A 26,408-nucleotide genomic window follows, 5' to 3' on the forward strand; every position below is an offset into this window, starting at 1 on the left:
CAACTTTGTAGATCACATCCGAATATTTGTACGTAGATATATTCACTTGGGTTACTTAGAATTGCAAATTGTCATTCCGTTAATATGACCCTTATAATTGTAACCTTCTTTAATTTAATAATATTACAGCACTTGACACCTTCCATCTCTTTCACTACATCATTATTAAAACCTCAGTTGTGAGTCGGCGCTCTTTCCTTCCTGTTGTCTCTTCCTTACGTAACTTATTTGCGCTGTTTAAGTCAAGATGTCTATCCAACTCGCCTAGCAACTCATTTTGTTACTTTCTTCGTCTAATGCGTTGTTCGACATATTTTATTTTGTGTAATACTAGTTTCTTTTATTGTATACAGGGTGTTTCACGAAAAGTGGACAAATTCAATATAGCAAAAACAATGCTTCGCAACAAAAAAAAAAAGGATTGTGTCGTTTTGGTTTTGGGCCAGGGGCCCGTTTAGGAAAATTATTAAAGCTTGCGATAATTAAGTTGTTAATTATTTTTGCATAATTAACCTTTTTAATATTGTGTTTAAGGGCATGGTTTCAATTAGAAAATTGCTCAGCATCATCGAAAAACTCTAAATTAACAAATTGCAGAACGATAGAAGGCACGCGCAGCACTTTACGGCTTTCTGAAAAACCGCACAACTTTGACGAGCTTTTAAGTTTCAGTTTGCAATTGGAGCGCTTCTCGGCCCCAATGGCACCGCACCCCGTGGAGAAAGAGTGCAACCAGCCTCTGCTGCGTTGCGCAAGGACAGCACAGCACAGGTTGGTCCCGACGGCACCGCACCCTGTATGCTCTAGGCTGTAAAGTTATTGGCCTTGCTTTGGTAATTAGTTTTGCTTGTCCCCATCATCGACGTTGCAAGGATTGGAACTTGGTCAAGCTGCAAGCTCCTCCTTGAAGTTGCCTTTCACATGCGGTAGTAGTTAAAAGCTTGCCTTGCAGGTTACACAAAAAGCCGCACAAACTGGATGCCACATGTCGACAGGCTCTCTTCCATTGGCAGACGCTCCATACAAAACCACAGAATAATCGCAAACGGAACAATTAAGCTGGTTGTTGACCCCAGCTGACTACCATAAAATACCGAGCAAGTGTCCATGCAAAAGTTGGAGATAATGACGAAAAAAAGGAATGGGCTCTTGTTAGGTTAGAAATAAAAGCAGAAGGGGCATGCAATAGGCCCTTGATTGATCTTATGGAAGGTTCAATATTTCAAGCAGCTGCACCGCTCTTGTCAAGCTTGCTTCACACCGGCACCCTCGCATCGAGCTTTACCACATTACAATGATATATGCACATTGTGCGCTTTGCACTAGCTTTTCGGAGAAGCAGCCGATGCAGAGGAGCACCTCAGTTAGCTCCGTGGGCTCGAAAGCTTGCTAAAGTGGGCGCTTCACACATATTTTACTTATTTGAAATGTTTAGAGCACTCGGTGTGACATAGATGCATGCTCGGTATTTTTACGGTAAATGGACAAGCGGGGTCCATCACCGGTCGCATTCATGGGGGCCCTGGTAGGTGACGACATTCTTGTCTGTCTCGTGAAGCCGAACTTGGAGGTGAAGCTGCTCTGGGAGGTCGTCTCGGAGCCGCTGCCAGATGAACACTGCCAAGTTCTCGGTCGTGCTGCGAGAAAATGAAAATGCTTGGCACAATGCTGAGGTGAACTTCTGCAAGCAGCCACACTTCAAAAAGCTAGTCTGACCACTGTGGGTGGAAAACTTGGGACGTCACTCTGGCAACCACGGAACGCCTTACTGGATTAGCTCAGTTGTGGAACTCGCTACTGAGAAGGGTCCTCCCGTCGTTTGAAGTGCCATCTAGATTTTCGTTTCAAAACTGTGTTCCATAAAGTATGGTGAAACGTCATCTAGATGCTGTGCTTTAAAACGTATGTATTCCATAGAATGCACTGCAGTTACAACAGCAGCCGTCCCCCCCCCCCCCCCCCGAAACGGTGGCGCGTCAGACGGAGGGGGGGTTACTGCTTGTGCAAGCAGCGTCTAAGGGCAGTTCTGCAACTGAACTAATCTAGTAATATTGGCCTTAGTGAGGTAATGTTCTTATTGTTCTTTATTGTTTGCACGCGAGCAGGTAGTTATCCTAGCGCTCCCAGCGGCACCACTCCTGCGAACAACAGAGGACTGTTTTTAAACTATGCTCTTTTTAGAGCGCAGCTCTTAGGCGCCCGTTTCCAGGTTGAGCAGCGGCGCCGTTGGCCTAATTGCGGTAAATTTAGCAGGAAAATTGGCGTCGCGTGACTTCGACACAAATTCAATTGCCCACTAAATTTAGCGAGGAAAATGACGTCGCACGACTTGGTGTCACGTCGCCTGTGAACGAACTCTGTTTCTCCACTAGATTTAGCGGGAAAATTTGACGTCGTGCGACTTCAACAGCAATTCACTTCCCTGCTAAATTTTGCGGGAGAATCGACGTCACGTGAGCTCGACACCAATTCAGTTTCCCCGCTAAATTCAGCGGGATGACGTCACATGACCTCAACAACACTTCAGTTTCCCCACTAAATTTATCGGGGAAAATGACGTCGCACGACTTGGTGTCACGTCACTCATGAACAAATTATGTTTCTCTGCTAGATGTAGAGGAAAAATTGACGTCACGTGACCGCAACAGCAATTCAATTTCCCCGCTAAATTTAGAGGGGAAAATGACATCACATGACTTGGTGTCACGTCACTTATGAACGAATTCAGTTTCTCCGCTAAATTTAGCAGGAAAATTGACGTCATGTGCGAAGAAGGAGGAGCGGAAGGAGGAGGAGGAGCAGGAAAGTAGGGGAAGGAGGACGGGCATACCCTCCCCTCTGTACGCTCCTCCTCCTTTTCAAGAGCTGCGCTCTAATTTCGCGCTGCAGAGATTTGTAAACATGTTTAATTTTATGCAAACATTTGTGAAAACTTTCTCACCATAAAAGCTACAATAGAATCACTTTACACCGCAGGCAATGTGCATCCAACGTTCCACCACTTCTGTCTATAGGGCGGGTTGATAGCGTAGTGAGCGAAAGGCGCCAGGTATTTTAGAAGACTTGTCAAATGACCTTGATCTAATAACGTTGGTTTGACTATCGGTACCCAGGGGCCATCCTGTACCGCTTTTAATAACTTTATTAATATACGAAGCGGGTTCTTTTCTGACAAGTGCAGCGGAATGTCTGACCTTGCGTTTTTGGGACCTTTTTGCCATCAAACATGCCTGACCAACTTCTCGGAGCTTGGCTAGTTTATTGTTGGGTAGTTTTGCAGTATTCATATTTTTTACAACAAAAGACGGTGGTGTTTGACTTTTCAACATTGCATTGGTGATGGTGACTGCAGGCTTACCTCACTTTGTTTCTGAAGTGCGACACATCTTTGTCTAGGTTCTTGTGATCGAGTTCGTCCAGCACTTGACGCTGAAATAGAGAAATATTGAAATGGAAGTCCAGGTCAAACGGGTAACCTAGATTCACTAATGAGCTTTGGCACTCTATTCCAGATTTTCATCTTGGTGCCGCCATTTTGGGGCCTAGTGCAAAGCGGCCTCGACTGGCATTCGTTGCGACTAGAAAATGCAGCTTCTTAAAGGGTAACTGCAAAGAAAAAAACATGTATGTTTAAACCTAATTGGGACAAGCATGTCGCAAAACAATTTTTCCGCCCAAACAAAATTTTTTACAGCAATATTTGTTGCGTGAGACTGATTTTAGTTTGCGGCTATTTTGTCCGTTTTAAATCGCGCACAACAAAGTTGGTATTACACGTCACATAGTGGCTGCTATACGTCACGGAGTGACGTATAACAGCCACTCCGCGCGCGTCGAAAGAGCGCGAGTTTCAAATGTGGAGAAGTTGTGACTCCCGACTAACTTACGTCCTGCGGCGTAAATATTGCTAGAAAAACTTTGTTGCTTCGCGGAAGATTTGTTTTGTGACATGCTTGTCCCATATGGGCTGTTTAAAAAAACACTTTTTTTTTTTTTTTTCAGTTACCCTTTAAGCTTGGATGCCGGAAAACCCAGGCGACATTGTTCAGCTTCGTTGTGGACTGTTTTTAGCTCTGCCGGAGGATGAAAAATAATTTCCAGCGATTTCGGATAAGGCTTGAGATAGCTGGCAACAATGTTTTTAGGCACCAAGATGGCTGATGTGTCATTATAATCTTCCGCATAGCTTGTCTAGTGGCTTTGGTGTGGCCCAGTCATCTGGGTATGCCAAATTACTCTTAGCCAAAGGGTGGATGCTAATGGCTGTACAGAAGCTTGCGCCATATAGCCTAGAGACCAAAAGTATGATTCATCCCCACACCCTTCTTAAGCCAATTTGCTCCCCCATTGCACTTTCCTAACCATAACCCAGGCAAACTATAGTTGCTAGCTGATTTTCCCACTGCTCAAATGACATTGAGCTAAATGCCACTTCCACTGGATCTCCAGCTAAAAAAAGGCACATTTTTCAGAGTATTAATTGAATGCTGGACTAAACTAAACCTAAAAAAAAAATACACACATGGCAGAGTGCGTTGGATAGACTATAGTTCACACAAAGGATAAAAAATACTGAAATGGACGGGGGACTGTCCCTCGTCCATTTTAGTGTTTTTAGTTTTTCTGTGTAAACTAAAAAAAAAAGTGAAAGCCGTTCACAACTTCCTGTAACGCCGAATTGGAGCGCAGCTCTTGAGGAGGAGGGAAGGGTACCGAAGGGAGGATAGACCCCTTCTCCTCCTCCTCCCTTCATTCTTTAACATGCTCCGGGGGGTCACCTAACCTCGGGGGGGGGGGGGGGGGGTCACGTGACCTTGGGGGGTGTCATGTGACTTCAAGGGAGGTCACGTGACCTCGGGGAGGGGGGCCACGTGACCTCAGGGGGTCACGTGACCTTGGGTGGGTCACGTGGGGGTCACCTTGGAGGGTCACGTGGCCTTGAGGTGACCTTGGGAAGGGGCCACGTGACCTTGGGGGGTCACGTGACCTTGTGATGGGTCACGTGACCTCGGGGGTCACATGATTTGGGGGGGTCACGTGACCTTGGGGTGACCTTGGTTACGGCGACGCCGATGCTGCTCAAGCCGAAAACGGGCGCCTAAGAGCTGCGCTCTAAAACTTTTTTTTAGGAAAATTTTTTGTCTGTCTAATAACTTGAACTCGACCTAATTGAGCCTGGGCGAGCTGTTCCCTTGCCTGGTGCTGACGTAGAAACGGGAGTAATATTACTATATTCAGTGACAGGTTAAGAATTTGGGAAAAGCTCCTCCCAACTCTTTTCCCTTTAGCAGAGCGAATGCTGGAGAAGAGGTCACCTCCTCCAGCGTTCGCTCTGCTAAGGTGAAAAGAGGTGGGAGGAGCTTCCTTCAATTCTTAACCTGTCACTGACTATAATAATAACATTTTATAAGGATGTTAGTAATGTTTTGCAAACGCATACTTGTAAAATTTTACCAACCCTATAAACATGTGTACATTAGAATCACTCTGAATGAGTTATCAAGGTATGTCAACATAATTTGTTGGTGAGATTCGATAATATGTTACAGTTTCTTTGGAGCCAAAACAAGCAAGGTTACAGAATAAAATGTCAAAAGAGCACACAACGTCGCCACTCTATTTGCATGTTTTATAGTTCCACTATCCGAGTTCATATCAGAGGGGCAATGAACACTCCACAGAAATTGCCCTTTTTATCTTCATGCAGTTTGCATCATAAATGTATACGAGGAGGGTTGTGCACCAACCTGTATGCTGCTTTTTAGAGCAGTTATGTTTATCACCATTCCAGTATCAGGATCCACCTAAAACATATAATAACACAACAAAGATTAAAAAAAAGCCAGGGGTTAATAATAATAATGATAATAAGCGGCTCGGTCAGTAGGGCAGGGGTCTAACATCGATCTAACAAATATACGCTGCTATCGATCCCTAATAGGATTGTGCGAATATTCGAATAGTAGGTTTGAACCTCGAGATGAACTGTAATATTCATATTTTTATGAAGCGTAGATCGTGGCAATCTAGCCCCCTTGAGTGCGCTTCCTACCGAGCACCGGTGCACTGCGGAGAAGCAACACCGGCGGCGCTCGCTTTCGCGGTTGTTGCTTCACCGCAGTGCACCGGTGCTTGGTAAGAAGCGCACTCAAGGGGGCTAAACCCGCCGCTATCAGCACTCTGAAAAATACGGATGGTGCACGTGCGTGCCTCGTATAAAAAAAAAAAAATAATAATAAAAAAAAAAAGAAAAAGTAGAAATTTTGTGAATGTTAATTTTTGCAGCGAAGTAAGATTTTAATCATTAAAGGGACGGTGCAACGATATATTCAAGTGGAGTGTTTTTTCACATTACACGAGCTATACTGGCACTCGCTGACCAAGAAACTCCAATGTTGCAGTGCAATTTCGAAAAAAAAAGCGAGCGTTTTTTTTTGTTTTTTTTTTTCAATGTCTCCTTCGCAGAACTTGGTGACGTAGCGTGAGGGTCGCAGTGTCGGCAGTAGCCCCAGTGACGGTAATTGAATGCGGCTCGTAGAATCGGACCCGAGCATCGCTTGCGCACTTGATTTTTGGATCGTGATAATCGATAGCCCGTGTCCAATCGCTGCAATGACGACCATAACCGAATCACGTGGCCGCCTGTTCTGGCTGCGAGTTGAGGGTATTGAGGGGTGAACCCGAACGGCGTGTTTCAACCTGTGTTCAACAGCATTATTATTATTATTATTATTATTTAAACATCAGATTGAAGAAAGGAAAATTTTCTCGAAGCTTTCTGGAATTAACCATGTTGAATTAACCTGAGACTGGGGTAGAGAAGAAACATCAAAACATAGAAGGAACAGAAAAGAGACAGGGCGACGTCTCATAACTCAGCTTGAGCCGAGTTTGAGACGTCGTACTGTCTATTTTCTGTCCCTTCTACGTTTTGATGTTTCTTCTCTACCTCCAGTCTCACGTTCAAAGGTTAATATTCACCAGCTCGCCCTTATGATTTTTTCTAGAATTGTTTCGTTATACTTTTTTTTTAGTTATACTATTGAGCTAATGTTTTTCGTATTTGGAGTAACACACCGTAGTGTCTGATATTTAAACACCACCCGATGAAATAAAATGCTGCATATATAATTTGCCAAACAGGCAACTTATTTGACGTCTAAAATTTATTGCATGCTTTAAAAAGATATCAACAGATAATTAGTTCTTTTCTTTTTAAAAGAGATTATACAATTTAAATCATCACACATCAATTAAAAAAAAAAAAAACTTTTTAATACATTTATTGTTTTGTTTTTTTTTTCCCCTCCTTTTGTACCTAATCTCCCTGCTGACTAGGTGAAGCCCGTCAAACAATCGGTAAAACTTTTTTTTTCGCCGCTTTTATTTTGTGCATTTAAACTGGGATGAACGTTGACTGATCGGCGTTGACTAAGAATCCACGATATAGGCTAATATAGATGGAAAATCACTTACCGGACCGCGCACCGTGACTTCCACTGGAGGAGAGAGTAAAGCACAGCTCTATCATCATTATTATCATCTTTTGGGGTGGATAACACAAAATGTCAAGAAACTGATAATCTTACATTTATAGTTGTGGCCATGGCCGTTTGGGTTGTTGCACTTGCCGTACACTTGAGCGTTCTCCCCGTCCGAAAGGCTGGGGCTGAAGTGGAAGGGAGGAAAAAATGCAAGGATTCACGACTCGACGGGCCGTCAGTGGATCGATGGGACAGCTTGGCATACGAAGCGGAATGTTGCAACAGCGTTTCGTAGATAAAGTCGTCTAACATTTAAGAGTGCTACTTGTACGAAGTGAAATCGCACACACCTGTGAAGTCGATGGCAAGCGCTGAAGCATTCGATGCGGGTGACAGATGCAACAGGTTGAGAAAATCCGTTTCCTCTGCAGCCCTCCATCTTTGCGTGTTTCGAAAGCGAAACTTATCTGGACGTCGCGTAATAACACATGACGTCATGAACGATTATAACGGTCTTGAGCTCGTACATTTGACTAGGTTTCTTAGCCGTACAATTAAGATAAATATAAAATAAGACGTTTATAAAGTGTAAAGTCGTTTTTTTTAAATATTTGTTGCTTTATTGTGTGCACCTGAAACTTGCTATTCGGTTCAGCGGTTCAGCTTTGGCTATTTCTTTGACCTGTAGTCACGTGATCTTCTTTATTATTGAAAATGGCGGCGCCCATTCTATCCGCCTGTTATCCGCGAACCGTTTAGGATGTGGTGTAGCATAAATCTGACCGATTAACGTGTAATTGATTCGTGTGGCGTGGTAGTGGTAAGTCGATATGTGACATACTTCCTGGCATTCCGGCTTTCCTTCATGAAAGTGGCTCAGTAAACGTGAAGAGACGCGACATTCGTCCAGTCAACTAAATGTCGAATACAAATATCGTCTGCTAAACGGATCGAACCGCCATGTCGGGACTGTGGGCTAAGCTCACCCGCAATCCTGCGTCAGCGTACGTAGCAGTGTGTGTGAAGTGTCACAGTAGCGTCAGGTATGGGCACGCCGTTGAAGAGAAGGCGCGCGACGCAGAGGTCGGCGAGGGAGGACGCAGAGGAAAGCACGTGTACAAGACACTCTACCCCTGGGGCTCGAAAGCCGAGTTCGTTGAACAGCTGAAACAGACCGTCTGTTACAACGAAGGTATGGATTTCCTTCGGGCCGTCTTTAATATAATTTACAAAAAAGTTCGTCAATGCATTTACTGGTGCTATTTGGTCAGCAACATTTGTGTCTTTATTTCACTATTCTATATTAATTTTGCATCAAGGAAACTGGTAGTCCACCTTCGTTACCGTTTCTCTTTTAATCTTTCGTGCAATGCCTATCACCAGCACCTTGCAGCACTAAGCTTGTGGTTTTATGTATGTAATAATAGTAATAAAAAAAAGAAGCAACCTATGTTACAAAGCGAACAGAACAGTGCACTATAAAAGACAAGGACAAAGAAAAGGAACATGTAGGACACAAGCGCTGTGTGTCGTGCATCTTTCTTTTCTCTGGCTGTGTCGCGTGCCCTCCGAGCTCAATAACTTTGTGCAACTACCATTTCTTCCTCCCTTTCATTTGTATATTTATCATCATCATTTCATCTGTTAACACACAGCCGAGGAGGTAGCCAGCTCTTGGTCGTACGGGCTTCTGCCTTTTGGCTGCCTCAGGCACTCGGCTGTGTGGAAGTTGTGCCAAATAATACCTTGAACCTTGTCTTTTTGTGCGCTGTTCTCTTCACTATCTCATCATAACAACTGGCCCAGCTTGCCACACTTCGTCACAAATATGCCTGATTGGGCATATTTCTGACGAAGCAGGTCATCAGTAAAGAGCTGCTAAAAAGATCTTTATTGGAACGTAATGTGTAACACTTTCTTCTATCAGTTATCATATTTTGTTTTCGATATGTGTTTCTCCAAAGTGCTCCTTTTAACGCTAAGTTCTAGTTTTGGAGGTGCATGTTTAAATTTGTCGCAGTTTTGTACCACGTGGTAAAATTTGGGATAAGAGATGACACGCAGAATTTACGTCAAAGGGCGACGGAGGTAGTTACACAAAAACGCATCTGCTTTTCCATATCAATATTTGCTGCGTTTTTAAAAAAAATATTCAGAAGTAAATTTTGGCACCAGAGAGGTAGCAACAAAGACACTCACGACCAGTGGAAATTCTGCTACACTTTCAGATGGACTCGTGGTGCTCAGCAAACCTTACGGTGTTCCCCTCACCGTGGACTACACACAGCGTGGGAGTAAGTGCTGCAGTTTCGTTATGGTGCCTGGAACGAATCTCTGACTGGTGTGTTTCCCCGCACCCTGAAAAGTGGTCCCTCGATTTCCTCCTGATGACTTCATAGTAGTGTTGTGTTGCCGGCCGCATTCCTGGCAGTGTTAAGGCAGCAGTTGTGGGTGTGGCAGATGCTTGCTCTGCTGGGTCACTCGATGGTTTAAAGAAGCTTCTGCAGCCACGAGTTGGGACCCCTTGACAACAGAGATGTTCGCATTTGCTCGTGCTATTGCTGGGACTTCAGGCACCAACTGGATTGCAGCATCCGGCCATATGACATGCCAGTTTCTATGGTGTCATTTGTTGCCACCTGGGAACCATTTTTGATGCATGTGCGGGATGGGACATAAACGCACCAGTCAGACAAGTTTTGGTCACTGCGCTTCACTTCCTTCTGCCTTCGTGCCAATTGTTTTGTATATAATTTAATATGGTACATTTTTTTTTGTACAGCCGTGTACCTTTTTTTGCTGTATGATTTAATATGGTGTCAGGACACTACCCAATCAGTATTTTGCTGGAGAGCCGCATATATCTTTAATAAAGGCAAAAAACTCTACTGCACGAAACCGAAACACGAGCACGGAAGCTCATGGCCGGAAATCACGTGGCTACACACGACCACATTTTTTTTCCGCTTCTCCAGCATGTGAAGCAGATGACGACGACGATGAATTTGCAGGTACCATTTGTCGTGCGACTGTTGTAAACTTATGTCTCTTCCACTTGATGTTCTGTGCTTAAAGACCTATTGGCCGGTACCACAAACAAAAGTTCCGAAGTAGTAGCCCCTTGTCACCTTGCGCCGCCATCGCGCCGTACAGCCTGCGGTACGTTGCCATTTTGAGAATGACTTGTACATGTAATTCCTATAATCTGTGCAACATTATTTTTTCAATCAACGTATTTGCAGTCTTAAAAACCACAAAAATGGAATTCATATTCTTTTCTATATTTAATATTGAATATGTGCCTTAGATGACCCACGACTTTGAATATATTCGGTACAGATAGTTTGAACACCATGAGACTACAAGAAAGAAAGTGCACACGACTGAAACTAGCCAATTCTCGACCGGCTGTTTTTGGGCGGAAAGAATACGAAATTTAATCCACAAATTATGTTCTGGGTAGTTGGACTCTTATAGGTCATGTTCAAATAAAAACTTCGCCGAGCATAAACACACTGTCAGTGTCCCTCTAAAGGGACACTGACAGGGTATTTATGCTCGCCAAGATTTTTATATGTACATGACATATGAGAGCCCAACTACCCAGAATACAATTTGCGGCTTAAAATTAATTTTCTTTCTGCCCGAAAACTGCCAATCGAAAACTGTCCGGTTTGAGTCTCGCTCTATCTCTTCTCTGTGGTCACGTGCCATTTTGTATGGTTTAGGCATAGCCACCATAGATAATCAAATTCGTTTGTTATCACAGGCACACACTCAATACTAGAAATTAACAAAAGATGAGATAGCCATTTTTTGTAGCTTCTAAAAAACTGCAAATACGTTAATTAAAAAAAAAAATAGGTTGCACAATTACATGATTTTTGGTATCTTTCTCATCCTCTATATTTCTTCTTCCTCCCCAGTCCAGTTTTGGTTTCGAACAGTTGCGTTTTTTTACTTTATTAAAAATATACATGACACTGTAGCAAAATACTGATTGGCTAGTCTTCTGACACTATAATGGATTGGCTGTCAAAAAGTTAAGGAAAAGTTTTTGGGGGGTTGTCATTGTCCCTTTAAATACCTGTCCCTCTCTAAACACCTGGGTGGTACATGTATGCCACGAAATAAGTTGTCTCTGAAAGAAGGAATATAGTGCAGTATCTACACCGCGAGATCGATCTTGACTTAGGAACGATTCCAGAACCGATAGAAGCATGTTTAACAATCACTCCCAACTCAAGACGAGCCTCGCGATGTACATATCGCACTGAAAACAATTTTATTTGGTGAAAGTTCATTGTGTGATATACGCATTTTATCGGCGCCAAATCGGCGCTTTTCTAGTGTCGATTCAGCGCTTCGCCGTATGTGAGAACCAGCCTTCAATGTACGTCATGAGCGCAGGAGCCGTGTCCCTGACTAAGCGGCGGCACCACGTCACCGGGTTCGGGGAGTCGCCGTACAGCCTGGAGGATGCGCTGGAGGGCCTCTCGCAGCACCTGAACCACAAGCGCCTCTTCTGCATTAAGTCCGCGGAGAGGTCAGTCGCCTCGGCATTCCCCGCGGCTATTTTACGAATAAAGTTAATCGGAGCGCAGGGTTAATGGTCCTGAAAAAAGGCCAATTCAGTATTTTTTTATCTCGGACTATTGACCAGATGGAGTTTCCCGTTTATCTCTTCAAGGTTTGTTCAGTACAATGGGCCTATGTATTTCTGGACTGCAACAAGAGCCACTGTTTCAGTTTCAAGTTTGAACCATGCCATTTGTGCTTCTTAGAGGGAGGAAAGGTTGTGTTTTCCTAAAAGTGAAAGATGTGAACTTGTTGATATCATAGGATGGGGAGGGCAGCTGGAGGTTTTATGTGTCCAGGAGTTTGGCTATATCAAAGTACCGACGTTTATTGGAGTAACATTATTATCAAGATTTGTCATGGGACAATTAGTACTGCCAATCGCAAGGGCGCCAATGCCAAATGCAACATTGGTTTTGTCCAGACATTATTTATGGTAGACTCAACAATTCAAACTCCAGGGAGCCACAAATTTTGTTTGAATTATCATAAATTCATTTAAATATGATGCAAGATAAAATTATGATTTGCCATATGAATGGCTACACATACAAAGCAGATATTTGATGATTTCCTTTACATAGGCCTTATGTGCAGTAGGTATGCCACTCATAAAACTTTTGTGAAATGTATGACAAGTTTATTTAGCTGTCAGAGATGCAATTTATTGTTAACTGTTTAGGCAGCACATGACAACTCAAAACAAAACTAAGTTTTTTCATCAGGCCAAGGAGTTGTCTAATGTGGACTATCAAGCAGGGGACACATGAGAAATGAAAACAAGCACCATGCCGCAGTTTTCGTAGCAACTTGCACGGACGTTGTGACGTGAACCTAATCCATGCCGCCATGTCATAGCGTCCGTGCAAGTTGCTATGGAAATTTCTATGTGGTGCCCGTTTGCATAGCTCATGTGTCTCCTGCTTGAGCTCTGTTGAGTGCGTTTCTCACTGAGCATTTGTACACTGTAGAGAAGCAACACCCCCGGAAGCAAGCTTCGCGCAAAAAGTGCTGGCACCAAGTAACCCTGTGCACGCTATCGGAGACATACCTCTGCAACACAGATGGTGCAGCTCATCCTCAGCCTTGGTCCTAAGTTCGCTGTACAACCAGGAAAGTCGCCACCAGAGCTACTGTCGACGGTCAGACAAGTTTCCCACTCTGCTCCAGAAGCTGAATCTGATCGCGTCACCCCTGAAGGAGTTGACATACTTTTGCAACAAAAATCACAGGCCTCAACCCTACCAAGAAGGTGGTGAGCTACCTTAAGGAGCACCACTTGGCTCTAATGCCAGCGGATAAAGAGGGAGGCTTTGTGTTGATACACTACAACCTGTTTGGAACACAAGCCCTTTCAGCCATTGAGTCTGTTTTCTAATGCCATAACGACTAAGTAAGATCGAGAGTGAAGCTAAAAGACTGTCAGTCGCTGGAATTAAAAAAAGCTCTGCTCCTACATAGACCGCAGCAAACTTTTAAGCCTGGAATTATTTTTCAGTGCAAAAGCACATAAAACCTATTGCCCATCTCAGAGTTATTGTTTCCAAAAAGGGAACCTGGCAGAAGTCAGTTACATTTTTACTCCAAGAAAGACTAAACCTACTCACGATTGACGATCCTTATTTAATTAGGAGCTCAAACGAAGTAACAACGTTCTTAATCGAGTGTGGTGACAACAACTTGAACGTTTTTTCAATCGACATCAAAGACTTCTACTGCTCGCTACTTCATGACCGTCTTTTACACTGCATTGAAGAGAGCATAGACTCCTTTAGTACCGTCGCCTTCCAAAACGCTACGGGTATCGCCCAAGACAAATTCATTGATTTAATTACCTTGTATTTGCAATCCACCTTTGCCACCAGGGTCATGTATCACCCTGCCTTTGCCACTGGGTCGTTATCACCCCGGTGCTCAGCGACCTTTACCTTGCATACCACGATAGATTGTTGCAAAGAAGCTTAAACACCTCAGATATAATGAAAATATTTCGATACATCAATGATTATTTGATCTTCCTAGCAGTGTGCGAGTTGCAAGTTCCAAAGGCTGCATGAATCTGTTGGAGCTTATCCAAGAGCTTTCAGACAAGAAATCCATCAGATTCCTGAATCTACGACTATATTTATAGAGTGGTCACATATGCTGGTCATATGAGCCATGGGGAAAAAAGCCACTATTTCACTTCAACTTTGCACACTCCAAGCTGGTCAAGAGAGGCATCGTGAATCTATGCTTTAAAAACTCACTCACTCGGGCTGTTTTTTGAGCTTCCCAAACGAATTGAATTTTCTGGCTACCCGGACTTGAGTCTTCACAGCATGGTGTTTATTTTCTCGAAATTCAAAATAGCAATTGAGGAAACCGTAAATGGAAGGTAATGCCGAAACCAGCGTTTAAATTTGCATGCTCTCTCCAGCGGTGCGACGTCGCAGATGGTACAGACTTTCAGGTCACGCAGGTAGTTTTAAACAGGGTATGTCTTGTGTTTTTTGCGTGCTTCTCAGTGAATCAGCTACCAAGCATCCTTTTCCCACCATCAAACGTCTTGTAATCAGTTGGGAACATGGTTTACTACCCACTTTGCACCATTTCTGTCGTCACACTTCAATGTTGCCAGTAGGGGCTCTGGGTTTAAGAAACACAATGAAAGCTAAATTCGAAAATTCAAGAACTTTGCGAAATGTTTTTCTTTTTACACAATACTTGGGGAACTGGTACAGGCGTGTGTATCGGTGTGTTGAGCTAAATTTGAGGCAAATCAGCGACCTAAAAAAAATCGCTGGAGTACCCCTTTAACAAATCATGCGAACATTTGATCAAAACAAGCTTCGATGAGCAAATCTCTTGACAAACATCAACACGGTACCGCAGTGTCTTATCAACGTTGATTACAGAGGACCTCCTCAAAGATATGAAAAGACGGGAGGTCACTCAACCTCCACCAAGAGACAGGTCAACTAGGCCTATTGTTGTGCCTTATATTCACAACTTGTCCCATGGACTGAAAAAAGTCAACGTTGAGGGGATATTCTCAGCTACGAACAAACTCTCCAGCTTGTGCAAGAAAGTGAACACTCCTTCAAATTGATCAGAGAGCTGCACTAAGAAGCACAAAACCAGTCTTGTCCTTTGCACAGAAAAGGTTGTATACTCCATTCCTCCCTCCTGTGGAAAACGCTATATCGGCCAGACTGGACAGTACCTCAACGATAGACTTCGCGAACACCACAATAACATTACTAGAGCCAACTCAGGGCATCTAGATCTGCACTGCCAGGATTGCGGGTGTGCGGCCTAACTACGTAGTTGCTCCGTGCTAGACCGAAACAGCGATCAACTAACTAGGGAAATAATTGAAGCAAAGCATATTGCCAGGTTTGACAATGGATGCATGAGTAGCCTTTCTCTCAGCTTATCTGCAAACGATAAGCGAACTATTTTACGTATTTATTTTAGTAGGCGGAGAAGCTGCGAAAAGTATGAATTGCATAAAAACGCCGTTCGAATTAAGCGGCTTGTGAATACATTAAACGGATGGTGAACCGAAATTTGGATTTCAGAAAACAATGCAGGAGCTGTAGGCGGGACGCTGCAATCCCTACAACACTACTTGTAAGGCGATATCTCGAATGGACGGCCGTATTTTTGGAAAAAGAGGTTGAGATGGAACGAGGCTGACGAGGCGCTTGACGTCAACATATCTCATTTCCTCCTCTTTTAGCCTCGCCCCCTCAAGGTGGCGAGGCGGAGAAGAGGCAAGGCCGTTCCCTCTCTTTCTCGGAAAAACAAGACGTCAACTTATCTGTCAAATGCGCCTCCTTTTTTTGAAAAATATGGTCATCCGTTCGAGATATCATTGTACGAGTGATGTTTTGCTGTTTGTAGCATCCCGTGCATGCTTTTGCCGCTGTGTTTTGTGGAATCCAGATTTTGGTTCAGCACCCTTTAAAAGCATAATAAAACATCCAAAATTTAAAAATTTGTTTGAATTAGCCAGAAGTACAAAATATCCGAATTTGAATCATCGCTAGCCAACTGTATGTTCATTTAAAAAAAATGAAAACAGGGTAAAGTTAAACTCATAATTTCACAGAATTGGGAATCTAACAAAAGCAAACTCTGATAGACCCCGAATTTCTTGCAAAAAGAGATAAACTCATAGAAACACCCTCTGAATTTTGCAAGAAGTAGGCTCAGAGAACACGGAATCCTATGTATGAGACACCTGTTCAGCATTCCGTGCACACTGCTTCACCCAGGTATGCCAGTGGGCTGACGCTGCTGGCGGCAGATGAGGGGGCAGCCGAAAAAGCGAGGAGGGCCCTGCTCAGGGCCAAGCCGATGCTGCTGCCCTACATCACCGCATGGTGGGTCACACGTCGTACCGTCGTCCCCGCTCCACCCCCTTTGCCTATTTAGGCTGGACAAAAGAGGACCGTAGGACAGAGAATAGATTCAAATCCCACCGACGCCTTTCTTTCGAGAGCTGGCACACCTGTTGTATGCTTTTGAATGCAACAAATCCATCCTAACCACCATACTCATAATCACCTCAAGAACCATAGTAAAAAATGTTCAGCTTTTCACAGAGCACTACTGATTTACTGCTTTATGTGGTGAATTAAGATATATATAATCAGTGACAGGTTAAGAGTTCAAGGGAAGCTCCACCCAAGGGAAGCTCCACACTTTCCACTTTAACAGAGCGAATGCTTGAGAGTAGGTCGCCTCCTTTTAAGCGTTCGTTCTGCTAAAGTGGAAAGGGGTGGGAGGAGCTTCCCCTGAATACTTAACCTGTCACCGACTATTGGCGACGAGATGTTTCGGTGGCGCTCTCTTGTGGTTCCTATCACTGTCATCAGGACCGAGAATATTAGTAGCGAGCGACAAGTTCGATGGTGCGTAAAAAGTGCGGTGGAGGCCTGGTTATCACATTCCTAATTCAACGCCGTCAAAGTTCAGAGTCTGACTTTGCTCTTATTTCTGTCGCTGAGAGCAGAACTCTTCCTACGAAAGACGTCATAGTGAGTGTTTGACCAATTGTGGAAGGCCGATGACACTGACTTTGTTGGTCGCGCACACCGCCACCAGATGGGTGAATTTTAAAATAACTTGCCATTATTTTATCGAGACTTACAGAGTTAAAACGGCAGAAGCGTTGTTTCCTTCTCTGGCAACGATATCTCGTAAGAGCTACTTTGTGCAGCCTACGAATAATCTGCGGAATTTAGTTTTTTCTCGATGTGACATTGAGTAAAATAGTAGTTATCTAGAGTCTGGAAATTATTCGACAATCTCTCTACCATAACATTTCTCACCTTCTCTGCATGTATCTGTTGTAGCGGCCATTTATTCAAAGTAATTAGGCCGTGTTCTGCCACGGGGCTTCTCCATCTCTTCTATCTCGAGGAACTCCTGACCCTTTTGATCCACCGCCGAGGGGCTCCTCCTAGTCTCGCCACTAACGCAATAAAGTGGCGCAAAAGCCCACAGACGTTGTAAAGGTCACGCATTACTATGCGCCGAGAAACCGAGGAGGACCTTGAGACCTTGAGGCATTTAGCATCGAGGTCTACCCACTATCCTTTTAATCAAAGCTAATCGGAGTTCGGCGTCGTTCTGGCGTCACTGCAGCTCCTGCGCAAGAAGCGGACGACTTGCTCTCTGCATAGCTTGTTGCTCGTGCCCTCGCGGCGTTGGTGGTATTCGGTCCGAGACTGCGACTCTCCTCTCTTTCCTAGGGTCATCGTCAAGGGCTACCCCACCCAGGAGACCATTCGGGAGAGGGTGGGCATGAAGTTTGTTCCTGTCGACGAGGAGGAAAAACAGGTAATGCCCCTGAAGGCCGGTTCGCACACCTGCGAAAAACCCTTTAACGTCTCTCTCGACGAGCGAACGCGCTGGCGCCATCTGTCGGGTAGCCGTGGAACATTCATGGTTTCCGTAGATATCCTATTTTTTCTCGCGCATCGTTATTTCTTTCATGGCTCGAAACACTCTTACCAATGTTTAAAGTGGCTATTTCTCGTAGTTAGTAACATAAATCTAATCTCACGAATACCGCAAAACTTTTCGCTCCAGTGGAATGCAGTTTCAGGGTCACCTCAGAGAGGCGCCAGCGTGTCCTCTCGTCGTAAGAGATCACAAGTATTCGGTTTTAAGTGAAAGGGCGCTAATTCGCGGCTTCGTTGATCGATCTATTCCTAATTTTATTTTTCGCGCCTACCGACAACGAATGTCTCGTACACTGTGGACGACGCAGAAGTATTTTGACTTTTGAAAGCACAAATCAAATAGAAGAGGGCACTATTAGAAAAATAGTTATATTATATTTGCCGTAAATTAAAAAAAAAGTACAACTTACATGTGGGCAGAAAGTTGGGGTGAAAATTTTACAACAACATATGTGGCAAAAAGGTGGTGAGAGAGGGGTTGCATGGTTTATAATTTAGTTTTCTTGTAATTTTGAGTTAATTTCCCCCCCCCCCCCCCCTTCCCCCCCCACAGATTAGGCGTTTTCTGGTGTCGGTTTTCAGTGTCAAACAGAAAAGAAAGGGCATTTATCGAGGCCCACGTCAAGGAAAACGGAACGTGGGCATGAGACTCTAGGTGGTGCCATTATCATACTCAAAGTTCAGGAGTACAGGTTTCAGAAAAATAAATCTAAGCCTAAGAAATCTGTTTTTCTTACGCACAAAGAGGAAAGCGGCAAATACCATATAGTTGATACCACACAGATGGTGCAACATAAAGCAAGAGCATGAAAGCTTCTTTCAAATGCTCCCAAAAGGAGATCTGGCAGATCTGAGCGTGTGTAATGCCGTCTGTGAGCGGCGGCGCAAACCATACATTAATACGGAAGTTTGAAAGTAAACATTAGACAGACGTCTCTCTGGTTAGGGGAAATAAATATTAAAATAGGATGACCAACCAATCTAAATCAGAGGCCCGACGTTTCGAAGCCTGGTTGGCTTCTTCTTTAGGGGCGACTACCGAAGAAAGGAGCTGCAATCTTCTTTTTCTTTTATGGCGGTGGCAAATGTGCACGATTCCTTCTGCTTCCTCTGTGGCTGCTTTTTTATGACACATGGTCGAGCTCGTTCACATACACAGGTGGCAGTGCGCCAAGAGAGCTATTAATGTTTGTTTGCGGTGTCTGAATGTGCTAAGATTCAAGGAAGGTCCTCGGGCAGGGGTTAGTTTCGATGTCCAGGATGCGCGTATAAAGAAAGTCAATGCGGCGGTCATTTTACGGAAGCTTGGGTGAGTTGGTGATTCATGTTTAGATTACAGTGCAAAAGACAAGAACAAAATGAGAGACACACAAAGAGACAAAAACAAGCGCTGACTTAGAAGTGGTTTATTCTATTCCATTCTGGTGTGGTAGGAAATATATCGGACAGACTGGCTGGTGTTTAAATGATTGATTAAGAGAACACCATTATAATACCCACAAAGTCATTTCTGCACATCTCGGCATCCACTGCAGGGATTACGGGTGCTCAGCAGATTTCGAGAAAAGTACAGTCATAGCTAGGAGTAAGAACCCTCTCACCAGAGAAACAGTAAAGGCAGAGATGATTGCATGCCTAAAAGATAATTGTGTCTGTAGCCCATCCCTAACGCTATCTGAAAAAGAATTAGAATATTTAGCTCAATGATCGCAATGACTTGTGAGAAGACTTAAATTTTTTCCTTGTTTTTATTTATAATCATCTGGTATTTAAAATAGTTTTGTGAAGAGGAAGGAGAAGAAGAATACAAAGGAGTTGAAAGTCAGCACTTGTCTTCGTCTCTTTGTGTGTCTCTCGGTTTGTCCTTGTCTAATGTGCTGTAACCTCAAAGCAAACCATACAGTTTGTTTCTGTCTTTCCTCTCTGTGCGCAGGAAGAGACAAGATTTTACTGGCTCAAATGTTTTTTTTCTAAATTCCGCTCTAGTGAAATTCGAGTGTGACATAAATGTGCCACCTAAAGACACCTTTGTGAAAAGTTTTAAATGTGCTCCGCTCATAAGTTTATTTCCATGAATTATTTTACGCCTGAATAGCGCTTGTAAACACCCCATAGAAAAAGATTTCTTTTCACCAAGCTTGGCTTCTTCTTATTCGAGAACAGCTCTGATTTGGGGCTTTTCGGGTTTCGATAAAACTGTTTGGCAGGCCACTTCTTGGGGTTTTTCAGTGCATACCGAAAACACAAAACCCCAGTTGTACTCTGGAAACAAGTGGAAAATTATAGACGGTATAGGCCCCGGCGCAAGTCGTCTCCTCACTACTGCGCGAGTCAAAGGGATTATTGGTCCTTTTAAAAAAATACACTGACACCCCCCAAACAAATTTTTTTCAGGAGACTACCCATTAAATAATTTGCCACAGAGTCACATAGTTTTGATAAAGCCAAAAAGCTCTACTGCTCGAAACTGAAACACAAGCACGGGAGCTCATGGCTGGCAATCACGTAACTACACCCGACCGCCTTTTTTTTTTTTTTTTTCCTCCGTTCCTCTAGTTTTTGAAGCAGAGGACGACAACGACGAACTTGCATGAACCATTTGTTGTACGATTGTTTCACATCTATATCTCTTGTGCTGATGTTCTGCGCTTAAAGATAGATTGGCCGGTATTACAAAAAACAATTCTGAATTGGCGGCCCCCCGTTTGTCGCAGTGTTGGTCTGTTGTGCGCCGCCATGGCGTCGTCCAGCCCGCGGTACGCCGCCATATTGAGTATGACATGCACAATTATGTCCTGTGACTTGAACAACATTGTTTTGTATCGATCAACGTATTTGCAGCTTCTTGGAGACCGCGAAAATGGGGTTCATGTTCTTTTCCATCTTGAATATTGAATGTGTGCCTTAGATGGCCCTCAACTTTGAATATATATGGTACATATAGTTTGAATGCCCACGTGACCATGGAAATGAGAGTGAGCGCGACTGAAACCGGCTAATTCTCGACCGGCTTTTTTTGGGCGGAAAGAAAACAAATTTTGAGCCGCAAATTGTGTTCTGGGCAGTTGGACTTCTATAGGTCATGTTCAAATAAAAACCTCGGCGAGCATAAATACCCTGTCAGTGTCCCTTTAAAGAACTGCAGAAATCGGTTTCTTAGCGTCTCAAGCTATGATCTTGTGCGAAAGTGGGAGAAGATGGTGCATATTTCAAAGAATATTCTTAAGGGAGTAAAGAGTAAAAAAAGTTTTAGTGTGCATCCACTACCTACGGCGGCTGTCTGCTAACAAAAAGCATCCACTCGGTGCAGAAATCGATGGCAGCTGTTGACGCAGCCGAAATAGCCCGACCAAGCATTTTTCTTGTGGGCGTTATCTCCATTCGGTGCATTTCATTAGTAAAAATAAAATTATCCACTACACCGAAAAAGCCCAAGCAGCATTTGGCTCAAAACATTGCGTCCTATATTGGATGTCTGCACCCTCATGCTTATCCCGCCTTTATCCGCCGGCTGTTGCACCATTGGGAGGCCTTTTGTTAGCAGACGGCCATCGTAGGCAGCGAATTCTCTCTAATAAGCTCGGGTAAGCTCATTCTCTGAAAGTGCAGCACTTTTAGCCACCCCTGTACAATATTTTAGGTCAATAGGCTCAGAAACTGATTTATACAGTTTTTTTTCAAAGGGCCAACAATTCCTCCGACTCGTGTAGTATATTCCTGTCTGAATTGCTTGCCGGTCGCACTTGACATTTTTGCATGAAACCCAATCGATAAGTCTAGAAACAATGCCGAGAGCAATTCCTCTAGCTCGAAGGAACGGCAGCTTTCGAAGCGGCCTAGAAATCCGGGCAACATGTATGTCCGTGTTCAAACTGTGGTTCGTAATAGCGGCATTGCAAGCGATTGGAAATGTTCCAAGGCGCGTCACTCGTTGCACTGCAGGCGGTCATCGTGAGGGACTTTGGCAGTGCGTCGGTCAAGAAGGGTACTGTGAAGCCCGTCACGGTGGAGTGCCGGACGCTCGCCAAAAACCCCACCCTCTCCGTGAGCCTGCTCGAGATCGCCACCACCTCAGGTATGTTTACGTCCGGCATGCTCTTTTCCAGAACGTTAACTGACGCTTTGCTTCTGCCCACTAATCATTCCAACCAGGGCTCGGTGTTCCGACTACCCTGCGCGCTCTCGTCTCCTCCTCTCCCTCGGTTTCTACCCGCATACTTTGCACATTTGCATACGACCGCGCTCAAGTGCGTCGATTTCTTTGTAACGGCTCGACACACTCAGAGCTGTATATTGGGAGAGTCTGGCCAGTGGGTGTGGCAACGGAGGTGCTGGAGAGGAGAAAAGTGGAGGAGAGGGAATTGAGCACCGAAGGAGCGCGAAAGAGAAAGCAAGGAGCAAAGAGGAAACAATTGCCATTTTGACGCAGCACGCTTTCGGTGCAGGGCACTGTTGAGGCTACACGTCGTCTGCTACGGGCAGACTTTTTTTTTCGCCTTAATGAGAGTTTGCGGTCAAACATTGAGAAAGCTTAATTCGTTAGCTTTTTAACCCACTGGGGAATAACAGTATATAATTTTCTTGCCAGAGCCAGCGATATAAAAGGAAATAACCAAAATTTAGATCCCGATCCCATGCATTCTGCCGGGCGAATCATTAAAAATGGCAGCCCTCCCCGCTCATCTGAGAGCAGCCGGGAGTTCACGCACATGCGCTCGCACCTCTCGCTCTGCGCCGCGGGCTGATTGACTCACTCGAGAGGGTTGTGGATATGGCGCCCAGATCATAAACCGGCCAGACTTTCTCATTAGACGGCTCTGGACACACTGGCACGGTAGCACCATCTCTTAGGTGGCCCTGGAACTTTTTCAATTAGTGGGCATATTTTTGTAACCTCTTTACGCATCATTCTTTCATCGTGGCTCGACACGATTTCAACGGCGTTAGAAGTGACCATTTCTCGTAGATTGTCCGCAGACTTGACCTCGCAGGTGCTGCAAAACCACCAGTACAGTTATACTGTCGCAGATAAAAAAGGCTTCAGCAGCATAAAACTGAAAATAAAGGTTTGAAAGGTGAGCTTGTGCCAGAAACAACAGAAAGAACGAGCGTCGAGGTGTCGGCGTCACAGCTGGCTAGCGCGAGAGTCTGTCGTCGTCGGGAGAGTGAGTTGGCAAGGCCACACTGTCCTCCTTATCTACACTCGGTATCTCGAGCATTTTGTCTAGAATGTTCGAGCACCTGGGGCTATCTGGTTGGTAGCGCCTGTGTATCAGTGTGCTCTGTTGTTGGCGGTTACAAAAGGACAGAGCGCACAAGGGCACACTCAATCACATATGTGTGAACCAGCCTTTGGGCTTCATGAACCTGCCATGCGACCATGGGTCATTCCAACGGTGCGCTGCTTTCTCTGCCTATCGGGCTGTGGTACGCGTGCCAAGCACGTGCAGTAGCTCTCTTCTGCATGATATTGAACGCTGCGCGGCTCACCGACTCTGCATTTTTTACCCTGGTGATTAGCACTGGAAAGGTGTATACTGGAAGAGCAAAAAGCAAAGGTATGCAGGCGAGCTGGTTAGGGAACATCATAATCTAAGTCCCGAGACAAATTTTCTTTTTATTATTTTATTCTACCTGATTGGCTGTCCCCTCAAGGAAATGTTGTGGGCCTGGGATAATAAATACTGAGGCTGTACAATTATAAAAGAGGAACAAAAAGAATCTGAGTGCGTTTATGCTGCCACGTAATGTGCGCCATCTTGGCTCTCGCCTCCTCCCGAGCACGACTCTAAGGATTTTCACTCCATTTTTGCTTCTGCTCTCAATCGCACTCCCGTGTCCAATCTACACTTAGTCTATGATGAGCCTCCTCGGCGCGCCGTAACTGAAAGTCGCGTTCTTCGGACCCAACACAAACTTTCCGAGGTATAGTCATACGGTATGAGAGTTTGTCTGCTCAGAGGGGTTTGCACAGGCGCCGGTACAACAAGGTGTTGGCTACAGCCACCATCAAAGTGCGAACGGCATGGCATCTCTTTCGGACACCTGGCCTCTAGTGCGCGCTCGTTGCTTTTCGAAACATGCTCTTGCTACGCGACCACGGAATTTCCGGAGGAGGTTCCCACTATTGGTGCTAAAAGAACTGTTACGACACATGAGCGCTCATCTGTCGTACGTCTTGCTTTTTTCTGTGTGCTCCGTTTTATAGTGAATGAGTGCCAACTATTCCAGTTTTTGACGCCTCTCGAATCATGCGTCTTTTGTGCAGCCCAGTGGCACTTCTTCCGTGCCTACTCGGCCAGCAAGGCCTCGTGCGTGCTGGGCGACCTGAGCTATGCTTCACACGTGGCCAACGTGCTCGGGAAGCCCCTGCTGCTGTCCCCGGGGGCGGCGGCCGCCTCTACTCCACAGGTGACTTACGCTCCCATGTGGCCCCGCAATTTACGCCTTACGACGTCGCAGAGGTCTCCTGCTGTTGCCCGCTGCAACCGGGACGACTTAGTAGTGGAGGCGAATGCAAGGGGTGCCTGTTATACTGCAGCGTGTCCTGTCAAGTGACAAGCACATCCAGTCGCAGATAGAGCGATGTTGGATGCAGGAAGGTTCTAGAATGGCAAGGTTCTTCACTCTGGAGCGAGAACCAAATAAAAATTTGGAACGTGGCCAGAGTCGTGCTTGTGGGGGCATCTCCTGACAAGGGCGGGAAGCAACCTCTTGAAAGCAGACGACAGTTGCGAGTGTTTGCTGCATTTGTCGAGAGATGGCGCCACGGGCACCGCACTCGATCGTCTGCATCAGTGCCTGTCGTTGGAAGTCTCGATAATAATGTCGTCATCATTTCTCGGGGAAACGAAGCTAGGCCTCAAAATGTTGGGAGTGATAAACACTTCTGTGTTTATCACGCGACCAATCTTTATCACAGAAGAAAACCGAGTATGCCGTAGAGCTACAAGGCGGAAAGGCCGCGAGAAGGAAAAGGTGGTTCAGAAATTGAGCTAGCATTTGCAAGACCAAGTTGCCTTTAGTCGAGTCAGCGGAGTTTTTTGTTTCATGAACGGACAGAGCCAAACACGCCGACATCTGCCAAAGTAGCGTTGGGAGATTCCAGAGCACCGCCTGCATACCCACCATCTGCTTCTTTCGTTTATCGAGCAGCACGAAGTTCAGATTGTCACTGCGCATCGCTGCCTGCATTGAGCATAGCGAGGCGCTCAAAACTTCAGATATGCCTGCGGCAGTATGCCAACCATGCTTTTATGTGGCTTTTATTCACTTTTACCTCATTTCAATAAAAAGGTAAAATAAGTCATACTAATAAGAAAGCCACCAGGCACTGCTAGCAGCTTGGTTACCGTGGCCCAAAATGCAGATCACTATTGGCGCTTCCGACTTTGTGCATCTAGGCCTTTTTGCATTGTGTCGCTGTACTGTGGCTCTAGGCTCGGGGAATAATCAAACCTCAATACTCTATAATGTTTAACCCCCTTCTCCGAAAAAAAATCTTTTTCGTGCAAACACACCATTAAGTAGGCCTTTGGAGAAAGTCAGCTCGTTGCTTGTGGGCACCGATTTTTGCGGCAAGCCCCTCGATTCGCAATGCCCCATGCTCACAGCTGTGCGCGACAGTCCCTTCCAGAGGCGGTGTGCCGGCGGCTGGAGGTGGCAGAGGGTACCAGAGGCCACCGCATGGTGCCGGCCATGGTGCACTACCGGTCGCTGCTCCTGCCGCACTACCGGGGCAAGGGCGAGCACCTCCTGTTGGTCGACCCAGTGCTGCCCAGGCACTTTGCCTGGACACTGGACAGGCTGGGACTGGACTCTGGGGAAGCGTCCTCGCAAGCCATTGAATAAAGTTTGCCTCTCTTCCAGCGTGCATGGTCGGGTCTTGGTACTTTGCTCGTCAGTGGTCAGGTTAGCCCCATTTGGGTACACCGAGAGGATACTTGCACATATAAACCACAATAAAGTATGCATAGGGTTACCACCTGTCCCGGATTTTGCGGGACTGTCCTGACTTTTCATGAAGCGTCCCGAGTTTTGCATCGTCCCTGTTGGGACAGCTGTGTGCGCCGGATTTGGTCCTTAAAGGACACATGCAAAGGAAAAAAACATTTTTTTTAAACGGCTTAGATGGAAAAAGGACGCCATAAAACGATTTTACAACGAAGAAAAAAATTTTTTAGAGCTATATTTACGGCGCAAAACGAATTTGTAGTTGGCGCCCGCGGGCACCGCGGAAAAGTGGTCTGTATTTATCACGTGACTGGTCTTTATTTATCACGTGGTGCTTGCGCTCTTTCGGAAGCTTCCTATGGCCTCTAAAAGTAACTTATTCATCTTTGTTTGAAGTATAACAAAAAACCAAGACGAATAAGTAACTTTTAGAGTC

General features: G+C 45.1%; 2 protein-coding genes across 2 annotated transcripts; one reads left to right on the forward strand and one right to left on the reverse strand.

The window, feature by feature from the left end:
* Window positions 1-219: 219 nt before the first annotated feature.
* On the reverse strand, window positions 220-7,957 carry LOC120847837 (6-pyruvoyl tetrahydrobiopterin synthase). Its single transcript, XM_040219738.2, has 6 exons — window positions 7,835-7,957; window positions 7,590-7,669; window positions 7,477-7,499; window positions 5,748-5,804; window positions 3,359-3,429; window positions 220-1,637 (listed from the first exon to the last, which is right to left on the reverse strand). The coding sequence occupies exons 1-6, from the start codon at window positions 7,921-7,923 to the stop codon at window positions 1,499-1,501; spliced, it is 459 nt and encodes a 152-aa protein (XP_040075672.2). The 5' UTR covers window positions 7,924-7,957; the 3' UTR covers window positions 220-1,498.
* Window positions 7,958-8,163: 206 nt separating this feature from the next.
* Window positions 8,164-25,892, forward strand: LOC120847835 (mitochondrial RNA pseudouridine synthase Rpusd4). The gene is made up of 8 exons (XM_040219736.3): window positions 8,164-8,676; window positions 9,713-9,778; window positions 11,895-12,030; window positions 16,325-16,432; window positions 17,807-17,894; window positions 21,962-22,094; window positions 24,288-24,430; window positions 25,646-25,892. The coding sequence occupies exons 1-8, from the start codon at window positions 8,445-8,447 to the stop codon at window positions 25,868-25,870; spliced, it is 1,131 nt and encodes a 376-aa protein (XP_040075670.2). The 5' UTR covers window positions 8,164-8,444; the 3' UTR covers window positions 25,871-25,892.
* The last annotated feature ends 516 nt before the right edge of the window (window positions 25,893-26,408 follow it).

This window comes from Ixodes scapularis, unplaced genomic scaffold (genome assembly GCF_016920785.2).
Source record: "Ixodes scapularis isolate PalLabHiFi unplaced genomic scaffold, ASM1692078v2 PGA_scaffold11__112_contigs__length_91849675, whole genome shotgun sequence".
Taxonomy (NCBI): domain Eukaryota; kingdom Metazoa; phylum Arthropoda; class Arachnida; order Ixodida; family Ixodidae; genus Ixodes; species Ixodes scapularis.